The sequence below is a fragment of the Triticum urartu genome, chromosome 1, assembly GCF_003073215.2.
Source record: "Triticum urartu cultivar G1812 chromosome 1, Tu2.1, whole genome shotgun sequence".
Lineage (NCBI taxonomy): Eukaryota > Viridiplantae > Streptophyta > Magnoliopsida > Poales > Poaceae > Triticum > Triticum urartu.
Window position 1 is genome coordinate 332,886,381 of NC_053022.1, and position 14,324 is coordinate 332,900,704.

A 14,324-nucleotide genomic window follows, 5' to 3' on the forward strand; every position below is an offset into this window, starting at 1 on the left:
CAGAGGCTCCGTTTTATCCATCGGTCCTTCCAGAATATAGCCACCAATCCGTCACCACCAGTGCGTATCGTGGAAGAATGGAATAATGGAGCATCATCAGAGATGGGAACCTACAAACCTACCCACGGATGGCCACTGTCGATGCGCGCAAGCCAGGACCAGCAAATGCGAAGAGCAGTGTTCAGCAGATGTATATCATGGATCTTTTTCATACTTGATGGTACAGACGTTACAAACTATTTTACGTGCTTACACTCCATTACACTGACCCCCGATGGTTTTACTAGTCCAAAGATTGGTACATTACCTGTAGTCCTGTACTAGTTACCCAGTTGTTGGTCCCAAGTCCCAACACTAGGCCTATACACCGGCAGTATCATTAGAGATAATGCATTGTACAAATGGAAAGAGCCATGACCGAAGGATTGCTACGATAGCATAACCAGGTAGTAAGCATTACAAGGTGTCAACATAGCATAATGACAGTATTGATCATATTTAGTTGTCTCAGAAATAAAATAATGAATTCATACAGTTCACCAAGATTCTTCAAGCAAGAATCAATAATGTTGCCCAACTACTCAAAGACACAGAATAGGATATTGGTAGAATTACCTCAGCGAAGGACTTATGATTCCCCCTACTAGCAATGGGTTCCATCCGAGCCTTTATTTGCTGACAAGCATCCAAAACTGCAGCACCATACAAATCCGAACTGGCAGAGGCTGCTGTTGGTGAAGCATTTGGAACCTAAACACAAGAAATACATGATCATCCCATCGTTGCTAACACAAATAGTATAATTAAAAAAAGTGAATATATCTCGTGTAGAGGGAGACTTGTTGGCCCCCCTTACCAGGCATGGGTTCCAAATCTCACCTTATCGGTACTTGTCTCTGAGATAAATACACAGCTTATAGGGATATCTAGTGATGAGGCGGCAACTTGGGCTATCTTTGTGTGTAAACCCTGTCCCATCTCAACCCCGCCATGCGTTACCAGGACAGTACCATCAGTGTAAACTTGCACAAGAGCACCAGCCTGCAATTGTTCATCCATCAAAACTTATGTTATATTCAATTATGATGCAAACAAACATATAATAATGTAACCCATAGCTAAGTTTTTTACTTGTTTAATATTTTTCAGTGGAACATCTATAATTTAAACAAGGATTCAAAATATCATCATGGTACTGGAGTATACACTGGCGAGAAATGGCACAAAATACAGCATATTAATGAAATTTCGTTCCAATTCACAATCCACACCGAGCACAAATGCTTCCCTAGTACCAGAACCAGCAACTACGATGGGCTTGTGACATGGTAGACACTGCTAGCATGTGTTCTGGGTACATATGAGATGACTACGACACCGCCCACACCGGGGATGCCCGTTATCCCATTATCTGTTTAGCTATCAGGTGGAGAACCCAACGAGGCTAAAATTCATAACTTCTCCACAATTTTGTTTTAACTTGCTTTATGATATATATATAAGTAGAAATAAGTATAGCCGTTCATACAAATGATGCTGATCTGATAGAAAATGAGTTATAGAAGGATTACACAAATGCAAGGTTAGAACAAAAATTCATACTTTTAAAGTTTAGACACACAGGCACACCAATAGCATGTACATGAGTATGAGCAAATCAGGGAGTGGGGTTGGGAAAGCATTCCCATCCATATCGACAGCAGGAACAAATCATCCCAATGCGCTAGACTCGTTTGCCATCCTCCCCAAACATTCACCACAAAGCAAATAATGTAGTACTACATCGACAGCGGGAACAAATCATCACAATTCTCTAGACTCGTTTGCCATCCCTCCCCAAACATTCACCATAAAGCAAATAATGTAGTACTACATTGACATAAACTCAATAAACATTTAAGCAGAAAAACATGAAAATATGTTCTCAGACTTGCAACTGGAAAAACAGAGCATGTGGACTGTATAGTTTTAACATATGTTGAATAACTAGTAGTCTTATGGAATTCCCAAACATTAAGTAGCCAAAACTGAGACCCCAAAATCAGAGCTTTCTATGTGTAGTCTGTGAGGGGAAGCTATTCACCTGATTCATAAATTTTGCAGTGAAGGATATGCCAAATTTTGTGGGAACCATAGCAATGCCTCGCTTCCTCCAACGATTTTCACTGTTAAAAACATTTACAGCTTTGCGAGCCTCCAAAATATTACAAGATGCCTTCAGTTCATCCCAAACCGAATGCATTGTACAATTCTGGAGCAGCTGGCCATAATAAAGCTCAGTTCCCTCACTTTGGAAATTAAGTTCCTGTAAACAGTATATTAGTTAACCAACAATGGTGTGGCAAGGCTAGCACCATCCACTAAGCTGTGCATGCTTACTTTTATCTCCTCTGGACTCCGCTTGAGTTCTGTAGCCATGTGATGAATCCAATTCTCTGCAATCAACATGCCTTGTGGACCACCAAAACCTCTAAAAGCAGTATTGCTTGGGAAATTTGTAAAGCATACTTTCCCACTGACTCTGATATTTGGTATAGCGTACACATTTTCCGAATGGAAAACAGCACGCTCCAAGACTGCAAGGGACAGATCTAGTGAGTTACCACCGTTGTTGTAAATTTCGAGATCTAAGGCCTGTATCTTCCCGTCATTGGTAAATCCAAGCTGAAAGATCAACCATAGTTAGGTAGAATACAAAAAAGGAAAGTGAAGTTTAGTATTAGTCATATTAGAGCTAAGCATCCACTTGTTATTGTCCCCAATTGACTTCAACATTACATGACAGTGGTCCAGTGTATTTACTGGTTATCACTTAGCATTCAGATTTATCTTTCAAATCTCAAGAAATGATGCATATGGAGATATTGAGTCCTTCAGAACCAATCAACCAAGTTGCTGAGATTATTTGCTATAAACTCAGCAAACTCCAGTCATCAAACTCACAGTATTAACTATCAGACTGAAACGGATGTACTGTTTCAACTCCATACCTTATATTTCCCTAGGAAACTGTGCCTCTGTCCAGTCGTTATCATGTCAATGTCCCTGTCCAAAACAATCTTTACTGGCCTTCTTAGACAATAGGAAGCTACAGATGCCGCGGCAGCAAATATTGCTGATCTAGTTTCTTTTCCACCAAATCCGCCACCAATACGCTTAGTCTTGCAAACAACTTTTGATAGTGGAAGACCAAGAGCATTAGCGACATACTTCTGATGCTTCTGGGGAGCCTTCAGATAAAGAACATTTAGTCAAATAAGAGTATAAGACCAACTACACATGTCATGTTGAACAAAACATGACATAAGACACCAGTGGCAAGAGACAAGTGACTCACAAATAAGGGCAGGAAAGGCAATACTACTAACCTACAAACTATAGCGAAATATACACCATTTAATATGTGTTTAGTATGACATTGTTATGTTAGTGCTCCACATCCATCGTATTAAATAATGTCATACTTGTTTCTTGTATTTATTTGCATGTTCCCCGTGCATCTATGCCACACGCTGCACTGATAATTTTTCTAAACCTAAAGTTTGACAGATAACTAAAAAAAGTTTGTCAGCACCACCTTAACCAGCTCGGCAACTTCCACGTGGCCTGGATGAATGGCGGGTGATGGATTTGGGACCATGTAATAACTAGCAGCAGCATGTTGTGTTCACACTGAAATAACATCAGGCTGAAACCTGCCAAGGTCTGAACCAAGACAGCACTCAACCTTTGGACACACTTCTCTTTGACGAAAGAACGCAGTGATGAACCTTGGGTAGATGTGATGCACATGAGGCTTAATTTATACTCCCTCTGTTCGGTTGTGTTAGGCCGGTAAGCACATCCAGGTAATCCCTGTTTGTAAGGTCATAGTTACGATACTCTCACCCTTCCATGTGGTAAGATTTCATGCCCCCATGGGCTGAAAAATCCAGGCCCAAATCGACTTGAATCCACCGATTTGGCCATCAACAAACCCGAACAGAGGGAGTACTGAAGATTACTGTGATCGAGTCATTAGGTGATTAAGGACTACATAATATACAAATTCTTAGAAGTGAAGGCTACTGCGAAAATGAAAAGCAAAGCCTACTGCGAAAATTGAATGCACCAGATACTGGGCCATAGCCTACAACAAGCAGAAACACTAGTTGCAGTGGATCCCACCACCTCTACCCCTGCCTCTTAACCTGGCATGTTAGAAGAGTAGCAAGTGAGATGTTTTCCCTGCCCCGCATACTGATGTCCAGTAGGGTATTACTTTGCAATATCTCCAGGCAAGAGAAGGTTCATACTCCTTTTATTTCTAGAGTACTTATACATTTGTGAAGAAGCTATAACTCTGGGAGCATGAAACATATTATCAACATGCAATTCACATTGTAAATTCAAAACTAAAGAACAGAGCATACTTGCGTAGATGAGATCATATGAATTTCATTTCCAGAATCAACTGGCCAGACAAAAGTGCATTGAGGTTCCATGTAGAAGTGCTCTTGACCCCCGACTCGAATTTCTCCTTCTATAATTTTATCGCATGTATTGGATGCAAAACATTGTTCAACATCCCCATTTGAAAGGCATCTTGTGGTATTGGGATGAAAGCTACCAGCTTTGACAGCTTCCGATATTGAGAGGATTGCTGGCAGCTCAGAATACTCAATATTTACTTTATTTGCAGCAGCTTTTGCGTTATCATGGGTATCTGCCACAACAATTCCAATAATCTGCCAATGAGAAGAGAAAGGTGTAACTGAAAAATTAACAAAAAAATGCGGGATTCCCCACTTCCCAAGTCATATCAAAACTTGTATGCCTAAAATATCAGATCTAGCAGATATACCTGGCCAACACAAGTAACAACATCAGACGCAAAAACCTCCTCGTCATGGATAATTGGCCCAATATGGTTAGAACCAGGCACATCTTTTGAAAGAAAGAGACCAGCAAACCCAGGGGAACATTTGGCAACTGAATCGTCGATAGACAAAATGCGAGCATGAGCCTTCTTACTCAGCACCAGAGCAGCATGTAAGATATTCGGGGGTGTTGGTGTGTCATCAACATATTCTGCCTCACCAGTGACCTAGCATATTGGATCGAGAGATCAAGCAAGTCAAAAAATAAAGTATAGTTCCCTTTTTGCTGTTTTTTTTTCTTTGCTCCATTTGGAGTTTGGTTGTATTTTTGCGACACTTGTAACAAAAAAAGGTGCACATTTGGATGTTTGCTCCAAAAAAAATTGTTACAGCATAGGACAAATAATTATCCAGTAGTGGAGGAAGCTACAACAACATAGCACGTTTCTTAGTTCAAGGCTCGTCCGTATTTATTTATTTGTGCCTTTTACAAGAAGGTTGATCCCACGTGAGAGTAAGAGTATGTGTTCACTTATAACTTTTGCAGCTGGTTCTGCATATGAGTAAGTGTGCAAACGTTATTTGTGCCTCTTGCAACAGTGATGGTCCTGCTTGCGAGTATATTGCATTTATTAGTTGTTGACTTTTACAAGATTGTTAGCCTCATGTGTAAGTAAGAATGCAGAGAGGAGTGAACTCACCACCAACTCCAATCTTTATAAGTAGGAAAGGTAAATACTACTGTTAAGCTTCATGCACTAGCCAACGCAACCAAAAGTCCGAACTGATGGAAAGGGCTAGTGCAATCCACATATACTGTAACACCCCCTCTCACGTGTGACGGGGAAGACAAGTCAACACGTGCAACCGGAAGAGAGCGACGGCGTGCGAAACTCACGTATGACTCAAGAGGCCTATACGTGGACACAAAGGGGGGCATCGGCAATTTTTAGATAAATTGCACAAACCAGGACTTGAACTCAAGACCTTAGCTCTGATACCATGTTAAGCTTCATGCACTAGCCAACGCAACCAAAAGTCCGAACTGATGGAAAGGGCTAGTGCAATCCACATATACTGTAACAACTACAAGGTTAATAATACCTGAAGAATAGCTGACATATGAACCATTGGCTGTCCCACAGCAGTTCCTTGCCCCACTGATTCATAACCTTGAGTTCCAATAGAAACAGGTCTAGTGTAAGACTGTATAGCTGACATATTAGCTGCATCCAGCCCAACCTTCCATAACCCTTTATTGTTCATCTCATGCGTAACATAAAGGAAAAATTTGAAAAAGAAACTCAAAGTGAGTGAACTGCGAAATTCAACCATTCCACCTGGTGCATTCTCTGCTAGTGGGATGTCCTCTTTTAATAAATTAAAGGTCTCATCCAGCAATCCATCATCTAACTTCTTTCCAACAAGGAATTTTTCAGTTTTTGCAGCAGTAAGTGGAACCGCAGCTACCCCTCCGTAGACAATAGAGACATCAGATACTATCCAGTTTCCTTCAGCTTCTGTTATATGCATACGCATTCCAGCATTCACCAAAGCAATGTCATCCTCCCTTCTATGTGCCTGTTTAAATTCTTTTACATATTCATATGGTCTTGTCCATGGTAGTATAACAGAGAGCAATATTTCATCAGCCTTTAAATCAACTTTGCGATAGCCAAGAAAGAAATCTTTTGCAGCAGTAGTCCTAACATTATTGTTGACATCAATTATCTGGAAATTTGCACCAATGGCCATCCAAAGTGGGTTTAGATCTGATATTGGACTAGCAGTACAAATATTACCACCAACAGAAGCAACATTCCTGATTTGTGTTCCTGCAAACCATTTTAACTGCCGTAGTATTGCATGGCAAGACGAAGTTTCATGAGAACCACGCTCCGCAATAACATTTTTGAGGAACTTCTGGAGCTGTGCGAGTCTAACTGCAGAACCAATGTGTAAGCCATGTTCTTCCACTTTGAGGGTATGAAGTTCTGGAACATGGGTAACTGAGATCATGACCTTATATTGAGCATTCTTGAACTTTGTTTCAACTCCCACTTCGGAGTTACCAATGATAAGTTTCGCATCTGGGTAGCAAGATCTCAAATACAGTAGCTGCTCTAATTTAAGAGGTCTATACCATCTGATCCCATTAAACCCATTCAATTTAAGTGGCATAATTTTTCTCAACTGCAGTTCTGGGGGGAAAATGAGCTCCTTCTCGCTGTATGAATTTCCATCGATTTCGTTGTATGAACAAGGTAAGTAGACTTTCACGGAAGACAATGTTGAAGATTCATTAGCATTGACATCTGTCTCATTTCTGCATGAACATGGCTTTCCAGTTGAAGGGCAGATAGCTTGGCCATTAGCGTTTTCTAAAGGTGAAGCTGTGTACAAGGAATCATCCGTTTTCGCAAAGACGCGGAAGGCATCTATTATTGGTCTGTAGCCAGTACAGCGACACAAGTTTCCTGCAAGGCTATCTTCAATCTGCTCTTCTGTAGGAGGATGTTTACTTGATCTCAGCAGTGCATACATGGACATCACGAAACCAGGGGTGCAAAATCCACATTGTGAACCATGTGCCTCGGCTAAACGTTCCTGTAATGGACATACAGCGTCACGAGAAAGGCAAATAGATACAAATGGATGTAGGGAACTGATGAAAGTAATGTTACTCAATATTTCACTTAATTTTTCCCAGCATACAGAAGGCTGTAGAAACCTAACACAGCACGGACATGTGACAGCTTTATAGTTTATACATGACCACATTTTCAATAAATGGATTTCAAGTAATAAACTCTAGACAGTAAACTCGTTTAGTGAGAGGGTAGGTTTTTTGTTAGGGCGTGCACAATGGTGCTATTTTAGCAATGCCACCTAAGATAATTGCTGAGTTGGAGAAGAGAGAAATGAGAAAAAAAGACTTGCCTTCCCTTAGCTAAGAGCATGTCTAGTCCATCCCCCAAAAGCTAAATATGGGGGAAATTTTCTGGTTCGGGGAATTAAGCAGTAGCTAGTCCATCCCCCCAAATCTACAGCTCTAGCCCATTTTTGCTCCAAAGAAGGGCAAGTCTCAGCAAACTGGGGCAGCCCACTCGTCCCTCTCGGCCATTGTACCCATTGTACTGTTATGGATGCAACTTGATTGTATTGAAGGACCACGGGGCATATGTATATTACACAAGACTTGGGGTACAAGGAAAGGAAACATAGTCTAATAGGACTCCTTGACCTAATACTAATACTCCTTAACATGTACAAGATGTCATCTCTTAGTTACACAGGAGTATTTTCTAGTATGAATGTATGAGCCCATAAATATAGGAGTAACACTAACATACAATCCATTGCATAATATCTTTGTTTGTCTTCTCTAAATGATATGCATGGTAGATAAGGCTGTCTTATCAGTTATCAACGATTGTACATGCCCTTAGTCCACTTGACATCTTTGGAGAGTGGAGAGACTTGACCTGATTGCATAATATGGTGTATTCATATCATAAAAAACATAACCTATCAAAATAGAAATATATATTTTCCTGTACTAAGCGTAGCTAATTCATCATTTGATCTACTCAATATTCCTACCATGCCAAATTGAGCTGCTTTAGTTGTGCTCACCAGGTTCTGCAACTTTTGTTAGTCATATTTTACCTGGATACTAGTCTTACAGTAAATAGTATATCGGTGTGTCAATTATTTTATGACATTGTCGTCCTTGTATCAAGCTAAATGGGTTAATGTCACGTGTCAGAATCAGACCTGATGATGTTCCCAGAAACAGAATCAGACCACCACACCTGACCTACTGCAGTATACATGGATAGGTTTTACTGCTATAGAATCTTAACCTTTTTCAGTACGTTTTAATCAACAGAATACAGTATTATCATAAAAGAATTTAAATATTCCATATTCATCATTTCACTAGCCAGCATGGGAAAAAATACTACCTTCTACCTTGGTAGTCAGGATCATATCGGTAACAGATGTAGCTGCCACAAGTCATACAAAAACAGTGCATCACCTGGACTGGGTGCAAACCTCGCTGGCGATCTCCAATTCCCTCTACTGTGATTATGTGCATTCCTTCCAAAGAATAAAGTGGAGCCAGGCAGGCGTTTATTGCATAATGCCTACATAAAGTAAGTAAATTATGTGGGCCAAAATGGAGCTCAAATTCAAGGAATAGGCAATAGCCACAAAAGATACATGGCAGTTAATATACAGGATTTACATTTGCCACTCAAAAATGGCTCATCAGCAATGCACGCCACTATACCCTTTAAACACCACAGGTTAAGAAATGCATGCAAGCTACAGTATGCAAATGCATGTTGTGTTTCAGCTGGAAGAAAACAGAATGAATAAGGGTGAATGTACTGCAGAATCTATTTCCATTGCTATGTGACCCACAGTTTTTTAGGATTGTTTGGTTGGTGGATCCAAGTAGAATGGAATGGAATGGTTCCACCTCAGTATTTTCCACGAAGAATGGAATTATTCCTGATTTTGTTTGATTGGAGGGATGGGATAGAACGGGATGGTTCCATTATGTGTTTGGTTGGAGGGATGGGATGGAATCAATATTTTTTTGAGGATTTTTGTTTTGAGGAATGGGATGGAATAAATATGGTTCAAGGCGCGCCGTGTATAGAAATAGCGAGGTTACCTCTAGCATTTGCAAATTTGCATATGTATAAATTTCAGCAACAGCTCATTTGCATTGTCAGCAACATTTATTCGGTTTTCCAGAAACAGTAACTCAAATTAGATAGAATGAGTATGACATCACTCGTTGAAGAAATATGATTCTCACTGTGATTTCTTTGTAGTTTGATCATAGCATGAGACCATGACAGTGCAGGCACCACAACCGCCTTCACCACATCCAAGCTTTGTTCCTCGAAGACCGATATCTACAATACATGGCTACAGAGAAATTAGGAAGTAGTTTGCAAAGCACCAAGTGTAGATGATGCAAGTACTATGTGTTACATTATATCTTGAAGGCTTGAAGCTGACAAATGCAGCAGTCTATGACCCCAACGGGTGCTCTTGAACTTCTCACAAGAAGGTGATCGCTGACTATGATGATGCTATAGCGTCCATCGAGGCTCAGTTTGCTGCCTACAAGACATGGGCGGAGGAGGATAGTTCTGCCTCCACTATTCTCGGTTTCTAAGCAACGTGGTTGTTCTTTCTTAGGCACAGTTGATGCGGGCACGTGTTCGTGATCACTATGAGCCCCCTCTATGTACCTCGCTGCTATGCGACAGGAGCAGTGATTGAATCAGAGTGATGCAACAGTTGATGACTTCTTATTACCCAGCTGTCCCCGGCGTGACGTCAGATTGACTCTCTTGGACTGGAGGTTGGACAAATCTACCGGTGCTCTGAATGTCAGCACTCTCACTTGGAGCTTCATTGCATCTACAATTTCTTGACACATCTTTGGGCTGAGTTTCAACAGTTTCATGCTCAGCTGCTAGCTCACCACCCTTGTGAGTCTGTTGGAGGCCCTTGAAGCTATTCATATGCATACCAGGCTTTATGGCGTGAGTCTGCTTCTTTATCCTTCAGTTCTGGCTGTCTGGGCTCCACCTCCTGCATCTAGTATGACACCCTCCACTGTCCGTTCACCACCGGGCCTTGGTGGTGGTTCTCTTTAGCGCTAGAAAGTTTGTCTTGTGCAACTTCGTCTTCATCAAGAGAATGGTCACTACTCAAAAGAGTTGGGCCCACGACACTCAATCGAACGCATGGGCGATATCCAGCTTGAGAATGGCACGCGGCTCACCCAGCCAGTGCAGCTATCTTGCCATTTGCTGAACCAACATGAAATTATCATGTATGCAGCGTTTTCGGGTGAAAATGCACTGGTTCTCCTCTACCAAAGCCCCCAGCCTAGGCGACAACCTGGTGGCCAACATCTTCGCCACCAACAGGGAGAAGATGTGTATGAGACTGAAGGCGTTGGTAGTCCGTAAGGGCCGAGGTAGCCGATCACTTGGGATGGAGCATTAGCAGGGTCTAGTTCAGTTCATGGAGCCCCCGCCCACAGCGGATGCAGCTTGGGAAAGGCAGCCATAACATCGGCCTTCACAGTCCCCGTGAAACCGTCCGTGCCTGGCGCCTTCCCGCGTAGCAACCGACGCACCAGTCTCACACTTCCTCCTCCGTAAAGGGTTCACCGAGGCTGACCAAGTCGCCTCGGCCATGGCGGCATGGTCAGGGACCACCCAACAATCAACCGTGAGGCTATGGATAACGTTCTTCTGCTTCCTGTAGGAGGCGTGCTGGTGGAAGAAGGCCGTGTTGGTGTCACCCTCCCCTCACTCATCACCGGTTCAGGATTTTGATCAGTTTAACGAGCTCTTTCACATTATATATATTTTGGGAATAATGGCACCCACTCATCTTCTTGGGCTTTTAGTGGCTATGAATCGGTTATGGTAGACTAACTACATCATGTCTGTTTGTCAGTTCAGTTTCATTTCTACATTAGCAGCACACTGCAAAATAAACTATGTTCAGAGAACATTTTGTGTTGATTCCGAGTCCCACTGTACGATTTCTGTATAAGCAGTAACCACCAACGTGCGATTGCATAAACAGAGCAAAAACATTATTTTGAACCATACCCAGCAAGCTTTCAATTTGCTACAGTGACACGCCCCCAAACGACCTCAGGCCACCAATTCTACGATTGCCCAAAAGGGCTTTCGCGCAGCTTTATAGATAAAGCAAAACAATGAAACAGAGTCTGAAAGTACCACGACACATAGCTCCACGAAAAAAGAACCGACAAGTTCAGGCTGGGGGCAGCAGCACAACCGATTCAGGTGCAGGCAGCGCGCCACAGATGCTCACAAACGATACAAGTCAGAGGGCGGGAAGGGGGGGCGACCTCTGAGGTACTGGAGGAGGGTGAGGTGGGCGAGGCCGTCGGGAAGCACGCGGCGGACGCCGTTGACGTAGATGACCGCCTCGTCGGACCAGTCCACCGCCGCGGACGCCCCCTCCTCCGCCGCCTTCGTGAGCGAACCCATGGGCAATCACCGCGGGGCGAAGGCTTTCTGGAAGCGCGCACCGCTCGCGCCGGATGAGAGACGGAGGTGGGGGAGGAAGGATCCCGATTTGGATCAAAGTGTTGTGTGGAAGGTTGTCTGCGGCCGCGGGACTCTGGCAATTGTTTAGAGACGGGTCGAATTGGACTCGTGGAGTGATGCGGCGAGGATGATGCAGCACGTGCGGTAGTAGTGAGCAAGGCGGTAGTTCCACCTGCCGCTGAGTCACGATTCAGACAAACCGCCAAAACCGACATAAGAGCATCTACAAACGGTTCTCTCAAACCCGTCTCATATAAAACTGATCTTGTCTGTAACTTCAACACAAAATGACCTTAATCTAAAATTATTTCACGAAATGGGCCTCTTTTGCATTACGCCCGGGGCTAGGGCGCAATGCTAGTTTTGTCCATTTTCACTCTCATACGCCTGGTCGCTGCTCAGTCACGATTTTTTGACCCAGATGGGTCCCTCAAATGGCCCTTAAACATCCGGACTGACCAGCACTCCCATATTCAGCCTAAATATGGCACGGATATGGGGCGCTCGGACGCGCCCGCCACGTCGGACTGACGGCGTGGCCCCACACGGACTAGCCGGGAAACCCGATGGTCCGACGGGCGCCTCGGCGGTTGCTGCGGTGGAAACGTCGTGTGGCACCGCTCCGGCTCGCCGCCCGAGGCAGTAGCCGGCTATTTAAGCCGGCCGATGCCCCGCGACCCTAACCCAACCCCATCCTCCTTTTCGCGCCGCCAGTCCGAGCCCATCTACCTCCTCTCTTTCCCGCTCCGACGCTCTGTCCACGCTCTGGCACTCCGCCATGGTCCGGAGCAAAGATCAACTACTATGCCATGCTGACGTCGAAGCGCTGCTATGAGATCCAACAGCAGATACTCGCCCGGGAAGCCGCGCGCGCCGCCAGGATCGCTGTCGGGTTGCCTCTAGACTCGCCGGAGCCGGAGGAGGAGGAGGAGCCGGGGAGAGAAGAAGGAGCAGCCGAGGGAAGAGGAGGAGGAGGAGTCGGGGGAAGAGGAGGAGGAGGAGGAGGAGCAGCCGAGGGAAGAGGAGGAGGAGGAGGAGATGGCTCTGATGCAGGTGGACGAGGCGGAGGAGCCGGACCAGCAGGTGCCGGCCTTCAACATGGAGCAGGCAGATGCAGAGTTCGCCGTCGCTAGGGTCGCCCAGTCCGATGAGATGGCCGAGCAGCAGGCCATCCTGGAGTCCATTCAGGATGAGGCCTATGTGGAGGCCAACCGGGCGTTCATCCGGCGGCAGCAAGCGGAGACCGACGTGCTCCTCGACGAGCTCGACGTGGAGATAGAGGCGGCGGAGGCCAAAGCGGAGTAGCCGGAGTTGCAGCTGCCGCCCATGCTGCCGGAGCCGGGCACGGAGATCGTCAACATTTCTAACAACGAGTAGCTAGATGATCGATGTAGTACGTAGGTTGATTTTAGTTTGCATGTCTTTGTATGAATTTGAGAATCTAGTATGAGATGGGCATGTCCACAGGCATTTGAGAAACTGCCATATGTAGTTAGATGCTCTAAAAATGGAGAAATTTGATCTTAACCCATACTTTCTTTTTTCACCTTCATAATTTGGCCCTCGACAAATTGACGGGTGGGGCTGGACCACTTGCCCTTGAAACAACCTTAGGGCAAAACATAATTCATCTAAAATCCCTAGAAACGAGGTACTTCTGTCCCTAGCTGCTGGAATACCCATTCAAGGGGGGGTGTTTGCTTGTACTCGAAATATCCGGTTCAGGATTATTCCTTTCAAAGATGACTCCCTATCTTCTTAAGTGCTCACAAGTTACGCGTTGCATGTGCGTCATTTGTCGCAACCTGAGTTTTTTAATCATTTATTCAAGCCATTTTTGAATCGTGTGTTCAAATATTGAACAATTTTCATCGTTGGATTTATGGCATCGAGATCTTCAAAACTAGATCCTATATCATGGGTAGTGCTTTTCTCTTTTTGGGGAGAAATACAGGTTGTGCTTTCTCGCAAAAGTAAGGTTGTTCTTCTCGCGGAAGCATGAGTTGGGCTTCTCGTTTAAGTAAATATGTGCTTCTCAACGAGAAACACAACTAATTCTCAGTAAAAAAGAGAAACACAATTCTCATGGAAGCACATATTTGTTTCTTTAGCAAGTGCAGTTGTCCTTTGAGAAAAAACAAATTTTTTGTATCTCTAGACCTTGGGGAAAATCAGACAAAAAACAAAAAAACAAAAAGACAATTAAAAATCCAAACACATAAAAAAAAATGTAATTCAAAGGAAGCGCTCAACACACGAAACATGGAGGCGGTGACTGGGCGCACCACTTGGCGCGTTTCCTGACAAAAAAAGTGACCCTTACGGGAGCCCCAAGGGG

At 43.9% G+C, this 14,324-nt stretch overlaps 1 protein-coding gene across 3 annotated transcripts; it reads right to left on the reverse strand.

Annotated features, from left to right (window-relative positions):
• Nucleotides 1-534: 534 nt before the first annotated feature.
• LOC125510456 (xanthine dehydrogenase-like) lies at nt 535-12,100 on the reverse strand. Of its 3 annotated transcripts, XM_048675639.1 has the most exons (11): nt 11,785-12,100; nt 9,694-9,793; nt 8,902-9,010; nt 5,964-7,466; nt 4,844-5,086; nt 4,413-4,727; nt 2,991-3,230; nt 2,380-2,664; nt 2,084-2,305; nt 880-1,041; nt 535-750 (listed from the first exon to the last, which is right to left on the reverse strand). In XM_048675639.1, the coding sequence occupies exons 1-11, from the start codon at nt 11,924-11,926 to the stop codon at nt 550-552; spliced, it is 3,522 nt and encodes a 1,173-aa protein (XP_048531596.1). In that variant the 5' UTR covers nt 11,927-12,100; the 3' UTR covers nt 535-549. The 3 variants fall into 3 exon arrangements, with proteins under 3 accessions (XP_048531596.1, XP_048531602.1, XP_048531610.1); XM_048675645.1 differs by lacking the exon at nt 9,694-9,793 and having other exon boundaries at nt 11,785-11,916; XM_048675653.1 differs by lacking the exons at nt 9,694-9,793; nt 11,785-12,100 and having other exon boundaries at nt 8,828-8,942.
• Nucleotides 12,101-14,324: the final 2,224 nt, after the last annotated feature.